The following is a 22,048-nucleotide window of genomic DNA, read 5'->3' as shown; positions in this document are numbered from 1 at the left end:
AGTTCATCTTGATGGGATGAGCTAATGAGTGGCAGTGAAGATGGAGTGTTCTGGCATGCACCCTAGATGTTGGATGCTCACTATCATTCACTACGACTGTCTTCTTGCAGAGGACTTTTATGCTGCTCTTAGGCAATTGGGTTCTAGTGTAAGTCTAAAGAAGGTTGAAGGTTCAATTCTAATACCCCAATTTATTATTATTATTATTATTATTGATATAATAGTAAATAAGTTAATAATTAATATAAATGTGGCCCAATGAATCCCTAGTCTAGCCCCTCATGGGTCACCTCTATGACTGTTAGGTTGTGGTACCAACTCATCCTCACCAATTACAGCAAAGCAATCCTTCCTTGCCTTAGAAAAAGCTTACCCTTTTTCATTTTTGTAGGGACAAATACGCAGCAGGAAGAAATCACTTGTAACAAGAGGAATTTAATGTGATTCGATATGAATACATCAATATTAGAGAACCACAGATTTTTCATTAAACTCTCTACACCACTCTCCACTTCACCAATGTGATCTTCCTTTGGTTGTGTTCAGGTTTTTCTAATAGAGACAATACATAGGGAACCTAAAAACCTTAATCCCACACAATTACAATTCTACCCCCATACATGTAATGGACCAAAAACTTGACCCAACTACAGATGTAAACTCAATAATAATAAGTGAATTCGCATAATACAAAATATATCCAACCCCAACAATCTCTACCTTGGCTTGGATTCTACAAACCACCTTGAAGATGACCAATGCTTCTATCGATACTCCAAACTCCACCATTGTCATTGTCTATCTGCAATACCCCACTGGCTGCCAGGCCCACACCCCCCACCCGAGGTGTCCTTGTACAGTGATCACCTCTATTGCATTATGTGATGTGGCTCCACCTCTCTTATCACACTCGGTCAATGTATTCTTTCAGATACCTCACCATATCTCTAAAAACGTGCCAGCTACTCCTCATTCTCAATTAAGAATCTAATCCTCCATCCCCACAAAAAATATGCTAGCATCCGTTGTTCCTTGAATCGTTGAATATCACTTTTGCCATCTAATGCACCAAGTATATCCTATCAAACATGAAAGTAGGGTTTCAGAAAGAATTTCCTGCCTCATCATTTATGATAAATAATATTTATTGTTTCTACTAGAAATTAGCAATAAGAAATTTTATTAAAAATAAAATAAAATAATTACAAACAAGAGACCAAACAAAAGACAATCTAAAACAATAAACTACCCACCCCCAAGGAATGCCCTCAAACAAGCTTCAAGCAAATCTATACAAGATCTTAGCATCCCATGTTACATAATTACTACAAAACATAGGTGTAATAACCCAGGTTTCCGAGACCCTAGAAGCCACAGTGTGCTTGGTCAATCTATCAGCAACCAAATTTATGTCCTCAACCATAGTATAATAATTAAATAATGATTTATCAAAAAATGAGGCACTCCTTTGTAGCCGACCCCATTAAGTTTAGATAATGCTGAGTTTATTGTTGTAATGAGGCACTCCTTCAATATCACACTAAGACACTTTAATACCTTCCCTCTACCAATGCTAGTTGATATCAAAGTCAAGTTCAGATTCTTTGCGAAGCATACCAGCACTTGGGTTTCCGTAAAACATAGAATTCATGTTCCCCATCATTACTGAGTGTAACAAAGGCCAAAGCAGTTTGTGCACCAGGATCAAAATGGATTCCATCATTGGTCACATTGTTCTCTTTCAAATATCAGCAAGCATGAACCCAAATTCATAATCACCAATCTGTAGTTCTGTACATATAGTAATATGAGAATGATCCAAGACAGTTGACTGGGAAATACATCGAAAGTTTTATGTCTATGGATTTCAGAAGTCCTATTCAAGGACTACAGTCCTAACCAGCACTGGCAATCACTTAGCCAGTTAGGTACATTGCATCATCAGGCTAAGTAGATCAATAGATGATAAACAGTGGTTTTTCATTTTTTTCATTTTATAAATTTAAAGTTACACAAAGTTCAGAAACCTCTGCTCTTACCTCTCCATTCTAATAGGATAAAGCATATTAATTAAAAGAAACTCGAACAAAAGTTCTCATGTTCATTGCTGAATCAAATGGCACATTGAAGTTGACTCACATTTCAACCAGAACATTTCTTCAACTATTAGTTTATCTTTGTACAATCTCTATTTAACCATTATAAATTCAGCTTAGAACATCTGAACTTCATTAAACACAACGGAATTATTCAGTTGATAATATAGATCCAACATGAGTCAGTTTTACTAGATATATTTCACAGGCCAGAGCTTCATCCTATTCACTAACAATGTTTTTACAATAGTAGATTCACCAGGATAGATCCCAGTTTTCTACTGTGTATGAGAGTCGAAAAGACCAATAATATACTATGGTTCTATGGGGCTTAATAGTTATCCAAAATCTATCTTCACCTCTAACTGTAAGGTTTCAAAAATCCACCAATCCTGTGGGATCCATATCAGCATTGTTTACATTGTGAGATCTTTAAGGTAAATCTAATAGCAAACATCCCAGTGTTCCAGACTATAAAGCTAACAGAATATTTCATGAACAATAAATTATTGCTACCAAACTACAGCATTTGTATTCAAAGAACCACCTGAAAATAAATTGACTATTCAGTGAAAAACGAAGAGATGAAATCAACAAACTACTATATTTTGCAACAAATATAATAGTTACAATTCTTTTCGGTTTAAATCAACAAACCATGTTGCAATTACAAGGTAATTAAGGCAGTGAGGCGGCCGAAGCGTTTGAGGGTCTTTCGGAGTGCTTTGGTGATAGGGCAGGCATAAGGCGTCGCCTTATTGAATAAAGCGTTCTAGTATTTTATTTTTTATTTCACCATTCTATTTGGCCCTAATGACATTAAAACTTATATAATACCTACTCATATGCTAAATAAAGATTAAAGGCTCATACTTCATAGAATTGCAAGATATTCATAAAAAAAAAAAATCAATAAAGTGAATAAACTAAGTTCATCTTCAGCAATCATCATCATAGCATATAACATAAATATATAATTACACAATAAATATTGACAACCAGCAGCCAAGAACATCAAACCAGATTATCAGAACCAAGGAGCTGTATATTCATCCAAAAAAAAAAAAAGAGAGCTGCAAAATAAGCCATAATACGATATCCAGCAGTACCATCTCACAAAGAATAAATCAGAAAGCTACCAGCCACAAAAAAGCAACACTTGATAATCAAAAGAATAATACCCAGGCTATAATACACAATCAAGATTGATAACCAGCTGCCAAGAACATAAACAGAGCCAAGGAGCTGCATATTCATCAAAAAAAAAAAAAAAAAAGTGCTGCAGGTTGCAGTGAAGAAGTGAAGAAGGGAGAACATAGAAGGGAGAGGAAAAGAACAAAAAAATTCTCTTGTACTGCAGTTCCACACTTCCAGCTGCAATAAGAAAAGAAAGAAGAAAAAAACCGAGGGAAATAGAAGGGATTAAGAGAAAGAAGAAGAAAATACAGCAGGTAGAAACCGTAAAATGAAGAATAAAGAAGATGAAAAAAAAAAAAAAATTTAAGAAATGCATCAAACATTCCTGCCTTGGTCTGAGGAATGTTCGTCGGAGGACTCTCACCGTCGCCGGTGGAGTTTCGTCACCGCTGGAGCAAGATCCGAAGGGGGAAGGAGGAAGGATTGCTGCGTCGGCCCTAAAACCCTTGCACGATTTCTCAGCTAGTAATGTAATGTGATTTGTGATCTGTGTTTTTTGTTTTTTGTTTTTTTTTTGAGGTTTTCTATTTAAATACCCTTGATCTCATGCTTCTCATGTGTAAACTTCCCCATATACTTGCCAATCAATAAAATCTATACGGAATCAGTGGTTAAAAAAAAAAAAAAGGGCATAAGGTGACCGCCTTGCCTAAAAAGCGCCTAAGGCATCGCCTTATAGCGCCTTAACAGTTAAAGTGATTGCCTTACGTGCAGCCAATAATGCAGTGCGCTGCCTTATACTCCCAATAACGCCTCAGCGCCTAGGCCTCGCCTTGCCAGCGCCTTAATAACTATCTTGCCAAATATAGTCGTTACAATTCTTTTCGGTTTAAATCAACAAACCATTAAATTTGTAACAAACAAAAGAGATACAATTCATTTCGTGTGATGCACCATGCATTTAAATTACACATCAAATTCTTATTTGAAAGTGAAACCAAAAAAATAAATGCTTTTTGAAGAACCTATTCTATTTGACATGAGCCTCCTTTTCTTTTCTAAAAATAAAACCCTTACTAATAAAGGGCAAAGGGGGCTTAGTCAAGGGAAAGCAAACAAACATCACCTTCGCAAAGGATCTATATTAGAACTCTCATCACTCACCAGCGTAGTCCTTGCTTAGGTGACCCCTATCTCTTGATTGATCTGATCAGATGCTTGCTTTTCCCCAGTCAAGTAAGTATCTTTTACAGCTCTTTAAATACGGTCACCAGTACAGCACTAGCTCTTACAGCAACCAGCAATAGCTACCAGTACAGGTCGCTCTCTAAGTCTCCTAGTTAAAGGTAGCCTGTCTCGCCCGGCGGAAAAACTACAGGCCCTAAAGGGCCCCTACTAGAGTCAACCCGGCTTTCGTCGCATCCGGTGGTATCGTATATAATATCGCGACTGCATTTAGGAGTGATATTTCTCTCTTCAACAAGCACCCTCTTCCATGATTTTGACATCCACATACTTAACAAGGATATGACAAAGGGCTGTGCCAATCACCACAATTGAGTCTGTACTGTATATAAAAGGATATCATCCAAGACCTTATTTAACCAAATTAAAGTCGAATGATTTTAGGAAATTAGAGTTCATAATCACAAATACTCTAGTTCAAAATAAACAGCCATTCCTCTGCAAGTGCTGTCAAAGCAAACAAACCAGTCCATGAAGGTACAGTCACACAGGAACCACTATCAAGCCATTCAAAGATCAACTTAGTAACTTAGAAACAGCAAATCATATAAAATAAAATGAAACAGCAAGTCATATAAAAATAAAATGAAACATACTTTGCCAAATCTTATGCCCATTCATTGGTTGCCTTTCGTTTCTTCCTTCTCAAACAAGTCAATGACTGAAAATAGAGACAAACCTCTATCAAGTTCGATTTGCATTTGTTTGAAATTTCAGTTCTTAAATCAACAAATTTCAATAAATCAACAAAGTAAAAATACCCACTACAGCCGATTCAGCCAATTTGTCATTTTCAACCAAAACAGATAGATGGATTGGAGGGAGGGAGAGAGAGAAACCAAACAGAGAAAAGACGGGTGGGGGGAAGAAAGAATGCAGAGATGAAATACCCGTTTAAGAGCAAAAGGAAATTGGGTTTTTATCAACCTAAAAAGATAGAGGGTGTGGAGCGAGGCAGAACCTAAACTACATATTCTCTCTCCCCCATTAGTCCATATACATATACTCTCTCCCCTATCTCACAAAAGAATATAAGAACCTCCTTTACTTATTGGAATTTAAAGCCCCTTATAAACTCAAACTTTTGATTAAGGAAGAAGAAGAGGAGAAGATGAAAGGATAATGTAAAGTACCTGCGTGGAGACTGCCTTGATTGCTTTCTGACACTTAAGAGACATTTCTCCAAAAAATTGCTTGCTTCTTCTATATCATCATAAGAGAGAGAGAGAGAGAGAGAGAGAGAGAGAGAATCAACAAAGTAAAAATACCCACTACAGCCGATTCAGCCAATTTGTCATTTTCAACCAAAACAGATAGATGGAGTGGAGGGAGGGAGAAAGAGAAACCAAACAGAGAAAAGAGGGGTGGGGGGAAGAAAGAATGCAGAGATGAAATACCCGTTTAAGAGCAAAAGGAAATTGGGTTATTATCAACCTAAAAAGATAGAGGGTGTGGAGCGAGGCAGAACCTAAACTACATATTCTCTCTCCCCCATTAGTCCATATACATATACTCTCTCCCCTATCTCACAAAAGAATATAAGAACCTCCTTTACTTATTGGAATTTAAAGCCCCTTATAAACTCAAACTTTTGATTAAGGAAGAAGAAGAGAAGAAGATGAAAGGATAATGTAAAGTACCTGCGTGGAGACTGCCTTGATTGCTTTCTGACACTTAAGAGACATTTCTCCAAAAAAATTGCTTGCTTCTTCTATATCACCATAAGAGAGAGAGAGAGAGAGAGAGAGAGAGAGAGAGAGAGGGTTTCCTATTGCAGAGATTTGAAGGAGATGGAAAAAGAGACGGAATAGACTAAAGGAGTGAGGGAATCTATCTAGAAGGAGAGCGTGTCGGGGACTGGTATATTGGAAACAACAAAAGGAGGTTTCTAGATTCTTTCCTATTGGTAGGAGATAAACGTGGGATTTTATTGAACCTAAATCAATGGTTGGTGTTCTGCCTGCACAGAGATGCTCATTTGGAGACGTAATCATCCAGAAAAACCGGACCAAAGCGAAAGAAAATAAAGCCGTTGCTGCAGGGCTTCCGCCTAAACTTCAAAGTTCAAACCCTAACCTCCCGGCCTTTGTTCGACTCCAACGGCTGTAAGTTTATCCTCTCTCTCTCTTCCGTGCAGGGATTCTCGCAGTTTCTCTGACTTCAGTTCAGATTTCCACGGTGAGATTCCAACGGCCCTTTCCAAAGTTATGTGGTTATTAACTGTTTTCTTGATTATAGTCTTTTGATCTCAGTGACTGGTACATGACGTTCTAATTACTGATGATGATGAGATTGCATGAATAATATCTTCTGTACTAGGTAGCATACTCTGTGAATTATACTGCTCAGTGATCGTTGGACCCAAGATCCCAAGATTAGAATCCCTCAGTTTGTTTCTTGGTGCTTTGGTTAAATTGCAACCCTACTGTGGGAATTTCTTGTCGTGAAATTTGGGAATGCAAACTTTGCGATACCCGGATGCCTCTGCATCGTAGTTTTACATTTTGCATTTTTCGTACGGCATTTTACTTCCCCCTCCCTTTTCATTTAACTCTGATGATTGTGGGCATCCAACAAATGTTGCTTCTCTTAGTTATCAAAAATTTAAATGGTATGTATTCAAAGTAACTTGGTAGCTCCAAGAGAGCGAAAGCAAGGATACGAAAAATCCCAAATGACAATGGGAAAAAAATGTGGGTTATACTAATATAATACCCAGTTGGCATTGACCGAACCTTCAATAGAAACCCATTCCTATAATGAGGATTGTAGGAATAAGTCTCCAGAACAATGGAGGTCTTACGGGTTTGATGACTTCCCAAACATGTACACTTTAGACAACAAAATTTTGCAGTAATATTCTTGATCATTTTGAAAACTTTGCAAAAACCAGACCTCAATGTCGCTATACTAGGAATACATGCATACTGACTGGAAATAAGGGCCGTGGCAAGAACATGAAGTCCTTTGTTGCTGTTCGTTGCCAGACCTTGCTTCATATGAGATGGCTATCGTTGTAGAGGAGACATCTTCAATTATAGTTAAGACTACTAGGGCAACAATAGGTCTTGCAGTGAGGGGACATTACAGGGGCAGAGCCAGTAAATGTTGAAGTTTAAGTAGACCTAAAATAGGACTAGAGGTGTTGGAGTCTGAAGACCACTGGTTTTTTTTTTTTTTTTGGGTACTTTTGGTTGGGTGGATAACTGGAGGTTTAGTTTCTTTGATGACTTAATCTAATTAGTTGTTGTTTCTTGGATGTGCTTCTTGTACTTCTCTAGAAGCAGTCTGCTTGGCTTTCCTGGTTCCCTGGATCCTATCTGCTTTGTTTTGGAAGCTGCTGTCTTGCTCCATTAGGTGCTTTACTTTTTTCATTGATCATTTGCTTCCATTTTATATTTATTTAACTCATTTTTATTATCCGAAGAATGAACTAAATATCACATAACGAAACATTGCCTTCCTCAAACATAACTCACCTTTGAATTTGCGAATCCTACTGTTAAGATATGTTTCATGATAAGGGGGTTTATCCCTATCATATTATGAGTTGGTTTAGTTAACTAGGTCTTAAGTTAATTCTTTTTTTTTTTTTAATAAAAATTTATTTCATTTTTTTTTGTGGTTGTGCAGTGAGGGAGAGGGGAGGGATAAAGTAATATGTACAACAAGTGTTTTGTAATGTCTTGGGTTTCTTCAGTCAATTGATTGGTTTTAGTGCTATTCCAGCTTTTCCTGCGTCATCACCTCAAAACATGGAACAGAAAAGAAGTGAGCAAAGTATGCAAAAAGTCCTGGATTTCAAGTGTAAAAAGATTCTTCCTGTTGGAGAGAAATCTAGTGCTTTATCTCCTCCCCCTGTGAAAAATTATAAAGCCTTTGAAAACCAGAGTAATGTCATTGTATCTCCAACACCTGAAAAGACAACTGAACCTTCAAGGCAAGATCTACTGGAAGATGATGCTATTGACGTCTTCGACAAGTGTGTAATTCAAACTTCAGAGGGAAATTTTCCATCCTCTATTATGTTAAGATTGTCTCTAAAATCTGTTATAACTATGGTTGTCTTCCTCTGCTACCAGATGCAAGACATTGACGGATCTCCTTGATCGTATGGACAGTTCTGTGAGGTTGCTCCAACTGCGTAAAAAGTTGCCTACTTTTCAAAATATTTGCACTCAGGTGGAGGTGCTAACGAAAAGGTACTTGGGAACTTTTGGATGAGCTCTTTGTACAGTATATGATATTCATAAGTCATCTCTACTTTCTTTTTTGACTTTTAATTAATACCACCATTGTTTCCATAATCACCCTTAACCAATTTAACAAATTTATTTTATGAGTATTTTTTGTAATTATTCAATATAGTTACCCCTCTCTCCCCCTGTGTAAAATTATTGATCGAGTCGATGCATGATTGCATATGTTGGGACAAATAATTTTTTATCCTACCTTGTTCATTGATCAAGACTTTGGACCAGCATACATCTTTGCTGGAACAAATTTCAAACTAGTATATGACCATTTTCCCAACCCATTAGCTCCCTACCCACTTTTTTTTTTCTCTCTCTCTCTGAAAGTAGATTTTTAAGGGGCCATTGCTTGGAGGCTGGAGCAATGGTAAAAGGTCGGGCTGACAGGGAAAATGCTTGTTTCGAGCATTGAGAATGGCCACTTTCCACAAAAAAATGCCGAAGGTTAGGATTGTCTCTGAACTCACCTCCCAAGACTCTGCATAGGCGGGAGTGCGGGACCAGCATTGGGTAATGGCCCTTTATGGAAAGATTCTTAGATCAGTCTTTTTTTCTATCATTGTTCTTTTCCCCGTGCATATACATATATATATATATATATATATAATCTGCTTAAGGTGCAATGCATTGAACAATGGCTGAGAATCTTATTTAACTTTCTATGATGGCTGAACATATGTCTTCATTCTTTCAGGAAATTCTCATACTGCCATCTTGCACAGATAAAATACATACTTCCTGAAGCAGTTCAGATTGAGAAGATTCTAGTTCATGATGAGAAAACACTATGCATGAAGCCTGATTTGAAGATTTCTCTACTATTTAATGCCTTACCAGCTCATCCAGATGAGGCAGCATCTATGGTAATGCGGCAAGTTTTCCGCGCTAGGCTCTTAGATTTCTATGACACTCATCCTAAGGTATTATTCTTTCTGAGCCATAATTAAATGGATCCCATATAGGAGATCTCCAAGTTACCTAAATAATAATGTCTATTTTGGGTTGTATGATTCAATCAGATTGGGTCTTATCATGGGCTAAGTTTACCTGAATGGCAGTTTATCTTCCTTTGTTAGAAAATTAAGATGGAGTTAAACTCATGTTTGATTATAATGAGATGCAGGAATGTGATATTCCAGAGGCCACATTACCAGAGCCCTTTAACAAAACTGCTATCAATCTTCCAGAGTCATTGACCACGGGATCACCGAAGATATCTTCTCCGACCTCTATTGAACTTGAGTTGCTGTCAAACTCATCACATCTATCTAAATCTTCTGGAAAGTACTTCTCTAAGAAGATTATCGTCCCGGAAGCTGAAAAGACTCAAATCTTACCTTCCTCAGTGCCTCTGCTATCTGTAAGCTCTTGTAGTGAAACTAATATGTATTCTGGAAGCTTGCAAGAGAAAGAACCATCTAAATTGACCAGAAATATGTCCTCTGCTGAGCCAATCTTCAGTCCACTGCCCTCCATGAACTCCAATGCTTGTAAAAGCCCTCTTGTGAATCTTCTTTCAGTTGCAGATAATTTGGTCACAGAAACACCAGTGCAGCAAACACCAAAGAGATCGATTCCCATTTCTGATGACAAGATAGTCACTAGCACTGGTGAGGCTAGGGCATCAAGCCATTCAGCTGCAAAGAGGTCCTTAAACTTCTCAACTTTGAATGATGATGTGAGTGATTCAAGTGCTATCTTGGAGGAGTCAAAGCAGCATGATTTTATTCTTAGCCCTCAGAGTTCAGCAACAAAGGAGATTCTTATGAAAGAAGATGGGCTCAGATCTCCCATTGCACTTTCCAAAATGGTACTTCATTAGATTTTTTTAGCTTTTCTCCAAGCCAACTTTTTTTTTTTTGGTCATTTGTTAACTTGGGTTGGGTAGATTTGCCTTTGATATTTTATTGTTTACTTATTTTCCTTTGCCTATCTATGGCTACACTTATTATTTCTGCCATTAGTTAATTGATATGAAAGTTGTCTAGTACCAGAATTTGGATAATAAAGAAAAGGAGAGGGTAATGGAGTTTGGAATACTACAGGCAGAAGCAGTGGTTATCATTGAAATTAGTCAATATTTGGATTTGCTAATCATGCTACATCACCTCTCTTGAGGAAATAGAATCTGTTTGAATTAAATATTCTAACTTCTAAGAGTTTGGGAAAAAAGTTGTGACACGAGAATGGTCCAAGGTCCAGACTGCATGTTTTTGGCTCGAACATTCCCTATCCAACTACAAACTCAGGTCTTAAAAACATCTTTAACTTGACATGAGCCCTTTCCAAAACCAGTGGTATCTCTTTAGCATAGAGATATCTAAAGCACTTGCATTTTAAAACCCACACCCAGAGATCATCCTTATTATACAAAATCTTCTGACAGTGCTTAGCTAGCAGGACCCGATTTGTTGTATACATCTACTGAAGCTAAATGAGTGGGCGCACCTGTGGCACAACAGTAAGTCTGCGTACACTTGCGCCTCCCAGACCCTGCAGTAGAGGGAGTCTCGTACATTGTGTTGCTCTTTTTTATTTACTGAAGCTAAATGACCTAAGATTGCCTAATTTTTCTGATTTAAACGAAAAAAGGGTTCTAGGACAGCACAGGGGTCAGATTTCTTGGGGCGAACTATGAGAAATTGTGGTTTTAGAGGCCTCTATGATATGGCAAAGAGAATAAAGAAATTCTGGTTGAGATAGAGTAGGTAATCAGCCAAGAAGGGAAGACTTATAAAATATAAGCTTTGTTTTTTTCGGTTTAAGAAACAATAAAAGATCAAGCAGTACCTAATAACAATAAATTTTGGGGTAAAAATAGAGGAGGAAAGAGGAAAATTCACCTAAGGTTTCACAGTTGGAGCTCCAAGCTACTAAAGAACAACTTAGTTTCTGGTGCATATTCCAAAAGCATATGAAGCACACCATAAAACTCATATTTACTAAGACCTTGCAGTCCCAGCTAAACCGTACTATAATTTAGACTCCGGCAAAACCTAATTAGACAGAAATTAATTTCCAAGTGAAAACTTCTAATAGGGCTCAAAAAACAGAAACTTGCTCCGAAATAGTAGAATCGGACTTATACATGATAAATCTCAGCTGGCCACAACTGTATAATCCTGGCATTCCAGTTTATCATTCTCATTTTGATGGATATGGAAGAAATATGCGTGCCAGAAATCCATTGTTGGATGCTTGATCATCCAGGTGTCCTTTTTTTATTTTTTAGATGAAGCACCTGTTTTGTATTCTACTATTCTTTCCTCTCCCACTTATCTCAGATATTTTATGTTTACAGGAGGAGGAAAATAAAGACCACATAGCTGAGGGTGGCGAGATAAGTTGTAAAGGTTCAGTAAAGTGCCGGCAGATGCTTGCTTTGTTGCCTGATTTGTTTGATCTAGTTCAAATTATATTTCAGTCTGCGAGCTTTTCTTTGATCACGAAACAGGAGCTTGTGCACAAAATTATATGGAATAACTGTGATATTACTGACATAAGTATGTACAGATACCATTGACCGTTACCGTTGAACCCCAAACCCCCCCCAACGGGTTTTCTTTGAAAATTGATGCTGATTGAATGCTATTGAGTCTGTTTGTAGAAGAGGTTGAAGAACAGCTTGAGCTTTTGGAAGAGCTAGTTCCAGATTGGATTTGCAAGAAGTTAGTACCTAGTGGGGATATCTTCTACTGGTAAGTGCATATACAGCCATCATTAATTAAAAAATAAGAAAGAACAAAGAAGTGTTAATGGATAATGAGAGGTTTTGGTAATTTGGGTTGCTAAGGTCTTTGTGCTTCCAAATCATCTACCATGTGGCATGTTTGAAGAGATGCCGTATCTTGGTGGACTAGCCATTTATTATTCTGGGGGACACACACACAAATATATTTGTGCCGTATGCCCCAGAATCTCACCACGTCTGTGTGGTAAATCCAATTCCTAGTCTTTCATATGAAATCCTGGAGAATCTTACCCGTAATTATTATCATCTATTATACATTGAAATTAAAATCATATAGTATCCCATAATGGTTTAACCAGTTTGATTACATAGCTGTATTTATGTTTTACATAGTTGAAAAAGTAGTTGAGGAGAGTACAATTTACCAAATGTTTTTATATTTTATCTTTTGTTATGTATGCTCTATTTGGTTTGCTACTCTATTTAGAAGTAGTTAGCAATTAACATAGTTTTATAAGTTCTTTTTAGTTCCTTTTTTTTTTTTGGGGGGGGGGTGCGGGAGGGAAGTGTGGAGGTGGGGTGGAGCGGTTTATAGTCCTTGTTCAGTAAATGGAAATATTTCAGTTGGTTTTGGAATAAATGTAGTTGGAAAGAGCTGGGAATGCTCTATCTTGTGATGTAAGACCAGATCACATAGGACCTAATCCCAGGCAGGATATGAAAATGTGGCTGAATTGAGGAGAAAATAAAGAACTCGCACAACAATGGTCCAATGGACCAACAAACTTGGTCGAATGAGGACTGATATCAGGTCAATAGAACCACCAAATATGATCACAGTAGGCTGGTATTGATGTAGTAACAGCGGCAAGTTTCAACCTAGAAATTAGGGTTCCTGGGCAGAATTGGAGAATTCTTGTGGCTGGCTGTAGGCTGCTCAGGTAGGTCTGAAAACCTGTTCGAGTTGCCCCCTATGTGTCCTCAAAAAACCCCTAAAAGGGTTCCAAAGTTTGGCTGTTAGTTTGGGAGATCTTGAGGAAGTCGATCTAGGCCCAAAACCCTGACAGTTGAGGTCGATTCTGGTCTTCTTGGCTGGTCTTCAATCAGATTTGGTAGCTGATCCTTGGGTCTTCAAACAAGTACTTCAACACTCTCGGATCACTCTCTCATAAGTTGGAACAAAGAAGAAATCAAAAGAGAAAAGAGAATTCGATGGAAGGTTGCAAAGGGGGGAAGAAGAATAGTGATATAGGGTCAGGCCTCTCACCCTCACCTAGGCATCTCACCCTCTCATGTTTTAGGCGTCTCACCTCTCAAGTTTCTGCTCTCTCAGCCATGGAGTTAAACTCACAATTTCATTTATCTTCAAAATCTTCCTTTCATTATAATCGTGGGCTTTAAATAGCCTTCCATTCCTTGGACACAAAGAAATAACAAATAGGAAACTCTTAAATTTAGTAACTTCTTGACAATAGAAACTAAAATAAACTTTCCTAAAAACAAACTACTTACTTACTAAGAAACATAAAAATAGAAACTAAACTTCTAAAACTTGGAGACTAAGAAACAAATAAACTGACTAACAATATAAGGAACCAAATAGGAAACTAAATCTCCTAACAAAATCCTAACAAAAGGGAACTAAAACCGGAGATATGGACCCAAAACTACTGTTCACATGAACAGTAATTCGTGAACAGTATTTTCTGACTTATTTTTGTCCTCTTCTTCAATATTTGATCTTCATCATCTTGCCAATAAACTAAGCGTAAGCTGTGTGAATGAGACAATGAGTGGAACTATTTTTAAAGCTTTCTTTTGTGGATTGTGTTATGCATGGCTATAATTTTTGGGTCTCTGCTTCATCAATTTCCTTGGTTGCGAACCAGCAGGTTGGACATGAAATAATATTGTTCGTGCATTTTTTTAATTTTGTGCTTGGGTGGTAATACTAATTTCTTTACTTTTTGGCTTTTGCAGCATCACGAAAGTCTCTGATCTGGTGTCCATTCGTGAAAGGCTTGTTGACGCACTGTAGGTAGGCTCAGATATTTAATCTTAGCAATAGTTTCCTCTAAATATGACACAAATAAAACAGTAAAAAATAATAGTAATGAGATCACAAAGAAAAACAGCAGTTGTGTTATAAGCAGTGTCTTCAGGGAGTGAACTAGCTTGTTTGACTTTCAGAACATCAACCACTGGGTGAAAGCTATATATAAGGGAAGCCTGTCATGGTTTGTTGGCTTTTGTCTTCAGTTTCAACAGATTTTTCTTACTCTTGAAACTGTATGGTCCAACCATCGGACCATGGCCTCTGCACTTGTTGAATGAATTCTATAATTATTAATGAAATAGGTTAGTAGGCAAGATTTCAAGTTTGAGAATCATCTGTCATATCACTTGTCAAAATATAAGCTTATTGTATATTTCTGACATATATTATTACCACTTATATTTTTGTTCTCCTCGGTTAGGACCACCAGACTGAAATGTAGACCATACAAACAGTTGACGCTTTGTCATGGCCATCTTGTATGGCATTATCTATGAAGAGGCTTGGATAGATGTGACCTTTGCACTGCATGTGAGCAGGGTGCTTGGGCAGGTTTGTCTTGTATGTGACCTGAGGTAGTACAGCTATGTATTGAGCTGTTGAAGAGTTGTGCTAGCTCAGCACATTTGTGACCCCCGCTTGCCAAGAGCCAAGCGTAAAAAAAAAGGGTGTACATAGCACACCAGGCTTCTACCACTGCAGGGTCTGGGGAGGGTCATAATATACACAGCCTTACCCCATGAGCCAAGCATGCTGCTTTATTTTTTTATACTTATACTAGAAGTTGCACTATTACATCATGTTGATTACAGGTTTGAAACTTGGAAACTGCCTCTCCTGCAAAGCAGAGGGTAAGGTTGTGTACATTTGCCCCTCCCAGACCTTGCAGTAGCGGGAGCTTGGTGCACTGAGTTGCTCTTTTTTTACTATTATTATTATCATCATTTTATCACTGGTTATAACGTACTTAAAAGCTTGGCTATGTCTAGGCATCAAGCATAGCATATATTTCATGTTGGCTTGGGCCTGAATCAGCTCATGTTGTCTAGCCATTTGGACTTTGGGCCTATTCAATCTGTGTGAGCTCTATTGACTTTGGCCCAGGTGAACATCAGCGTGGCTATAAGCTTTAGACCAGAAGCAACAGGGCTTAAGTGAACCCAGCTGACCCACCCTAACTGTAACAACGAAAGCCTGAGCTTGGCATCTCAAATGCTGGGTTATCCTAGTTTGATGAGCCCAGCTTGGCTTGTTTACACTTGTTTAAGCCTTGGTTTTAGGATTTAGACAAATGTTGAGAGTCATTTGCATTTTGGTTTTGGGATATCCCAAATGGTATTTCTGAGGATAATCAGCTCAATTTATCTTTTTCTTTATTTTTTATTTTTTATTTTTTATTTTTTATTTTTGGTGGGGTGGGTGGGGTGGGTTGATGTTTGCTTCTAATGAAGGCTTAAAATCCCTTTTCTAGGGGAGTGATGACAGGGTTGTTATGTGTATACCCTTCACCCCGCATACTTGGTTGCTGGGCGTTGTGTTCCTTCGTATTTTACAAGGACCACACCATCTTATTTGGGCTATATATATATATATATATATAGATATCGACATCATTTGCTTGGGTTAGTGTTTATGAAACATAGGTTGGACTGTATTGGATGTTGAGAGAATAGTATGGGGATCATATTGTTCAGTCTGAATGGTCCAACCATGGATGGGAGTAACATTTGACTAGCATCTAGGCTAATGTGGAGGTTGTTTCTGCCTATTTAGGTCAAACCTTGCCACCATCCTGTGATTATCAACTTTTGAACTTTTTTTTCTTAATCTACTGGAGCCCTAATAATGACCTAATGGCTTAGTCATCCATCTTGATGGTTCAATTGAACGATTTGAATAGTCTTTGACCACGTCAACAGTCTCCAAAAGCCTATGGTTAGTAACGATTGGATTGATTGCTCATTCAGACCATCTGGTCCAGTTAGGTTTTCAAAACACTGACTTTGGTCTCTCTAGTTGCATGGCAGATCCTAGGAACAGCATAAGTCATGTGTGATGCATCCTTGCCACAACTCTGTCAGAGGTTAGTATTCTGGCTGTGCAATGCCTTCTTCTTGGCATGGCTTGGAGTTGGTCACTAGAGCAACAATGCTTGATTTGGTCTTTAGTCTAGTTGCTTGTCTTGTACAAGTCCATGCAAGGGCACAATATGGGTAGCCTTATCACTAGCTTTGTCTGTGACACTTGGGGCTGTATGCTTGGCCTGTGGACCCATTTTTCCTTTTCCTTGCCTCCATTCTATTTGTGAGCAAATTTGGAACTGGCCATTAGGGTCCCATCTAGCAGATGTCTTACTGTTCTGGCTCTACCATTAGCTGGTCCCATTTGACATTGATTTCACAATTGGAAATCAATCAGCTTAGATGAAGAAAGGTCAATCAGTCAGTTGCATTATTTATGAATAGGCTAGAGAAAGATCGATAGATGATTTGTTTACTGATCAGTTTCTCTTTTGGCGCAGATATTTTGGGTTTGACCTCATCCTTTTGAGACGATATGACAGATCATAATCCTTTGGGGCCAATGCATTTGGATGGCTATGGATCCAATGTTCTTGTTGACTAACCCCGTTGAAAGCCATCACCTAGGGCAGTGGTTTTTTTATTTTTAAGGGGAGGGGTGGGGGAGGGTGGTTTGGAAGCAAATAGTTTTGATCACCTACAGATGATTTTTGTTGATGGTAAAAGAACTGCAACAGTGGAGCGGGGGTGGAATAATGCAACAGTGGGATAGCAATTTAAGTAATTTAAGCTGTCAAATACTTGTAGAACTAATAGAGACTAGTGTTAAACTATGTTTTACCAATGATGTTATGCCTGTCTTTCTGTGCTTCTTCTTCTTGTTCTTCTTCTTGTTCTTCTTGTTCTTCTTCTTCTTCTTCTTCTTCTTCTTCTTTTTTTTAACTCTTGATGGTGATTTCCAATGAGGCCCTTCTAATGCTCGTAACCGTGTAAGCAGTTCTAAATAGCCCTAGTACTTTATCCTTGATGAGCTTAGCATGTGTGAATTGCTCAATGAGATAGAGATCGGACCAGTGGAGTTTGCCTATGCAAGGTTTTGGGATCGGAAATGGGTTAGCCATTGCTACTGTGTTAGATAGTAGCTCTTTCGCACACTCGTGGTATTAGTTCATTCTGCTTTCTGTTCAGAAGTTAATCATTCAGGCCATCTACATCATTGCGGCACCAGAAGTAGGGTTTTCTTACCCCAACTGGTCCAACTTAACCTGTTATTTAGATATTGTAACTATGTCCAGATAGCTCTATCAGAGTCCTTGAACAGAATCTTCTTAATCTTCTTTGGTTGTGGGGTTTAACCTATACATCATTTATTAAATGTATAGTATTCAGGTGTTCAGGTTTTTTAAACTGGTTCATTCACCTATAGTTATTGTTAACGTCACATGTATGGGTGAGCTTTGTTTTTGTCACTAACTTATGAGATGGGTGTGAGATTGTCTATTACATAAGTCTCATATTTCCTCTCCATGCACATGTCTACCATATGGCCTGAGAGCATGATGATGTAAATAATCCTAAACCACATCTTTTAATATTTTTTGCTACAAAATGATATATGTTATGGGAAATCTGATCCTTTGTTTAGGGTAATGATATCCACATACCTATATTACCAAGAATCCTTTCTCACATGCCTTTTATTTTTTAAAATGTGAAGAGAAAATGACCATTCTAACTGTTGGATAAATACATAAATCTTTAGATGGTCCACCTATCCAAGTTCTCTATCTTAAATTTAAGACTCCACCATGTATGGGGCTTTTCTCATTGGTATTTGGTGATATGCTATGCTTATTGGAGTCTGGATCAGGTACTTGTATGAGAATGATTCTCGTATGGTGTTTGATCCACATTTGGACTCCACTTAATCTCTCTCCTCTTTTAATTAATTTTTATTGTCAGTGACTCCATGTGTGGATCAAGCACCATATGAGAATGATTCTCCAAAGACTTGATCCACACCCTCCCCATTGGGCCCGGTACATATGCTTGAGCTGAATTTAGTGCATTTATTAGTGAGCCAAACTTCATTATACCCCCACATTAATTGGGCAGAGTCCAAGTGGGCTAAGCCGTAGTAGAAACATGTTTATTATGTATTTTATAAGTTTTCCATACCATTCATTTACAAAATTCTACTAAAAAAAAATACCAAAGAAAATTTTTTTCTCAAAGGAAAAAACTGTTTTTTTGGGGGGGGGGGGGGGGGGATTGTGGCTCTGCTCGTGGAAACATGGGCAAAACGACTATCTTGTCCCATGAAAGGTGGATTTGCTACCACTATTGATGTTTTCACCCATACTTCCATTGGTAACCGTGCACGCATAGGGGGCATGGTCCTCCATAGGATATACTCCCAATTTTTCGATTAATTGAAACATATAGAAAATATGGATGTATTTTATGAGTATCCATATATAACATGTTTAAGGCACCCCTTATGTATAATAAGTTATTTAATTCACAAAAAAAAAAAAAAGTATAATAAGTTATTTATACACACTAATTAATGTAAAATATTAAACCAAAAATGAGGTTTGAGCCCAATGACACAAATCTCCTCATTTTTTTGAGAAAAACCCTAAGTCGGCTCACGACCACCTTCACATATCAGTCACTACCATTGTTCATCAATGAGGTCCAAGCCATCATTATTGTTCAATCATGACATTGCGAGAGTGCCTTCCACAATCAGAAGAAAGTCTCTCACTAGTTTATTCAAAAAATAATTTATTTAAATTTTTTTTCTCAGATGATTGCAATGAATTACTTAAGTATGTTAACTTTATATTGAGTATGTTAGCCATTGCATTGTTTATTTCCATTTATATTTCAATACATGCTTTTCTTTCGATAAAATCATATTCATTTTTGGTAGAAAATAAATTCATATTTCACATACTATATATAATTATGTTTGTTTCTCTTTCTTGAGGGGTAAGTGCTCTCACCCAGAGATTTGGCCCACTAATTCCAGCTCGGATCCAGTCGTTTTGATTCCAACCGGGTTTAATACGACCCAACCGCAGCCACTTTTCATCTTATCGCAATTTCAGCTTCGAGGCCTTTTCTTCGCTCTTTCGGTCTCTCCTTCCCCTCTCTCCTCTTTGCAAATTTCTTTACTTATAAGGCTTCTCATATTCAAAGGATTTTTTATTTTATTTTTCAGAATTCTTCGAAAGCGGAAAGCCTACCTTTTTTGTTTTTCAGGAAGAGCTGATCCTCTTTTGCTTTTATATCTTATACCTTTTTATTATAATTCCTCTTTGGCGGTGTTTTGTTTTCTCCAATTATCTCTACAGCAAATCTTCTTAGGTACGTATTTTGGGTTTTCTGATTATTTATTGTTATTATTTGAAAATTTTATCATATTTTGTGTCAATTGAGGAGTGATTTCAGTTAGAACTTTCTTTAATCTTCACTAATAGGAACCCTTTGGAGTTTCTATATCTTTGGGTTCGTTAATCTTCATTAATAGGAACCCTTTATTGTTATTATTTGAAAACCTTGGGTTTTTGGAGCTGTTTTGTTTGATTCATTTCTTGTTCTATATTCTTTTTGTTTCGTTGAGGCTCGAGATATTTTCAATTTGCAAAGAGTAGTAATGTTGTCAGTTATGTGGTTCAGATATCAGGCTTGCTTGAGTAGATGAATGGGTGTTTGAGGAGGAGGGAATGGCATTAATAGCCCATCAGACGCAGGTATTTAGAGCTACCATAACTTGAAGTTTCTAGAGGCTTGTGGGGAACTGTGAGCAGCTGGTTTCTTATGCATTTATAACCTTTTTATGCTTACTTCTTGGTCAAGGTTAACCGTTATGTTGTGGACCTTAGTCAGATTATTCACAAGAGGAAACATCAAATAGTTAACCTTGTCTTTCATGATGTGGTTTGAATTTGTTGATGCAAGTGAACCAAAAGTGTCCTTACCAAAAAAAAAAGTGAACTAAAACTGTTGTGATTGTCTCATCATCACACAATAAAATTGTTGCACGATCACTGGTGTGAGAGCCTGGATATGAACTTGTATGTTGTGGCAATGTGGCTTTAATTATAGATCAGGAAGTTACTGGACCCACCTCTTAATTATAGTTGATGTTCTTTGGTTTTTAGGGTTCCTGTGCAACCTTTTCCTCAACGCCTATCTTGCGGACCAAAGGAGTGAGGTTGAAACCTTTTGTAGCTCTTCAGTTGGGTGGGAGATTAGCTGGATGGACCTCTTCGAAGCACCGTCTCCGTTTAAGGTATGAGATATGCCCTTGATTTTGCATCAATGCTACTTATCTTATTAAGGTTTATATTATACAATATTTTTGGAAAGTATGTCTACATATATGCTCTATTTAGATGTTCAGATCTTCTTTTCCACATATTAAAGCAAGTGTTGAAGTTGGTTCAGGGCTTCTACGCCAAGGCACTATTTTATTGTATTGTTGCCTTCAACGAGCTTGTCTCTTTGGATGCATTCCACTCTGACTGGCCGACCTAAACCTAAGTAGTTTAGTTTTCATGATCTTGTGGTATCATCAGCAAGCTATTTCATTTGTTTTGTTGGGGACGCATCTCATTCATTCTATTAGTTATAGGTTTCGTATTCCCGGTCGGATCTGGCAGAACGAGCTCCGGGGAACTACGTCTAACCCTAGATAATTTTTTTTGGCGAGGCCTATGTCTCTAGATGTATTCTATGCCCAGTTAGATGAGTAGAGACACAATCACTTGTTATTTTGGAATATATATACTTATATAGTGCCTGGTTACATGAGTAGAGCCATTATCACTTGTTATTTTGGTACATATACATAGATAGGTAGATATCTATGAGATAGAATAATCTTGAAACAAATTATAAGGACATGTTCATTGGAACTTTGTGGTTGACACCCTAAAAGATAAGAGTTCTTTAACTCAATGGGCCTATATAGCGGTACAATTTGATTTGGTTTTCACTTCCTGGTATTGTTGGAGACCTGTAGAGGAGGGGGATGTTGGATTAATGTGGGTTCAATTTGTGATGGTACAATATGATATGGTTGTATGTGAGAAAATCATAATGGACATAAATGGGTAGTTGCAGTAGTTACGCAACCAATTTTCTTTTTTGACTTCCTTCCATCGCCTTGGTTGCTTTTTCGCCTTGATAACTATGCTCTTCCATTACCACCACAAAGAGTGATTTCTATGGTATTACACAGATTTGGCATGGATGAAAGATTGCGCTAAAAATAGAGTAGTTCTATGATTTTATGGTTGGCTGGATATGTTTGAAGCAGGGAGAAAATGTTTGGGAGAATCTGTTTTGTTCTTTATAAATAAGGAGCCTATTGGGTGGCTAAATGAGGGGAGAAATTATTCTCTTCTTTTCTTAAATTCACTATGCCCTCTATTGCCTAGATGTATCCTGTGATTTTATGACCACTTGTTTAGTGTAGATAACTTGATGTTGAAAAGAATATTGGTAACTAAATTTTTTTTTTTGGGGGGGGGGGG

The 22,048-nt window shown here is 37.6% G+C and overlaps 2 protein-coding genes and 1 long non-coding RNA gene across 9 annotated transcripts in view; 2 read left to right on the top strand and 1 right to left on the bottom strand.

Annotated features, from left to right (window-relative positions):
- Positions 1 to 419: 419 nt before the first annotated feature.
- LOC122079540 lies at positions 420 to 6,328 on the bottom strand. Of its 2 annotated transcripts, XR_006140460.1 has the most exons (4): positions 6,119 to 6,328; positions 5,612 to 5,681; positions 5,075 to 5,139; positions 420 to 1,079 (listed from the first exon to the last, which is right to left on the bottom strand). It is a non-coding gene; the product is annotated as an uncharacterized LOC122079540 (long non-coding RNA). The 2 variants fall into 2 exon arrangements; XR_006140459.1 differs by lacking the exon at positions 6,119 to 6,328 and having other exon boundaries at positions 5,612 to 6,101.
- Positions 6,329 to 6,428: 100 nt separating this feature from the next.
- Positions 6,429 to 17,369, top strand: LOC122079539 (CDT1-like protein a, chloroplastic). Of its 6 annotated transcripts, none has more exons than XR_006140458.1 (10): positions 6,441 to 6,656; positions 8,208 to 8,460; positions 8,561 to 8,680; positions 9,426 to 9,651; positions 9,855 to 10,541; positions 12,033 to 12,234; positions 12,339 to 12,429; positions 14,403 to 14,460; positions 16,495 to 16,561; positions 17,000 to 17,369. XR_006140458.1 is itself a non-coding variant. In XM_042646085.1 (10 exons), exons 3-9 carry the CDS (start codon positions 8,234 to 8,236, stop codon positions 14,458 to 14,460), a joined length of 1,611 nt encoding a protein of 536 aa, XP_042502019.1. In that variant the 5' UTR covers positions 6,445 to 6,656; positions 7,760 to 7,835; positions 8,208 to 8,233; the 3' UTR covers positions 17,000 to 17,369. The 6 variants fall into 6 exon arrangements, 5 of the variants coding, with proteins under 5 accessions (XP_042502020.1, XP_042502019.1, XP_042502018.1 ...); XM_042646085.1 differs by lacking the exon at positions 16,495 to 16,561 and adding an exon at positions 7,760 to 7,835 and having other exon boundaries at positions 6,445 to 6,656; XM_042646086.1 differs by lacking the exon at positions 16,495 to 16,561 and having other exon boundaries at positions 6,429 to 6,583.
- Positions 17,370 to 19,591: 2,222 nt separating this feature from the next.
- Positions 19,592 to 22,048, top strand: part of LOC122078517 — a 13,476-nt gene continuing 11,019 nt past the window's right edge. The window contains exons 1-3 of the mRNA XM_042644532.1: positions 19,592 to 19,874; positions 20,187 to 20,260; positions 20,672 to 20,802. Coding sequence (XP_042500466.1) covers positions 20,234 to 20,260; positions 20,672 to 20,802 — 158 coding nt within the window. The 5' untranslated portion in view covers positions 19,592 to 19,874; positions 20,187 to 20,233. The remainder of the gene's footprint in view (positions 19,875 to 20,186; positions 20,261 to 20,671; positions 20,803 to 22,048) is intronic.

Source organism: Macadamia integrifolia, chromosome 5 (assembly GCF_013358625.1).
Source record: "Macadamia integrifolia cultivar HAES 741 chromosome 5, SCU_Mint_v3, whole genome shotgun sequence".
In the NCBI taxonomy this organism is placed as follows: Eukaryota; Viridiplantae; Streptophyta; class Magnoliopsida; order Proteales; family Proteaceae; genus Macadamia; species Macadamia integrifolia.
The sequence above is the reverse complement of the archived record's forward strand: the minus strand, read 5'-3'. Positions and strand labels throughout refer to the sequence as shown.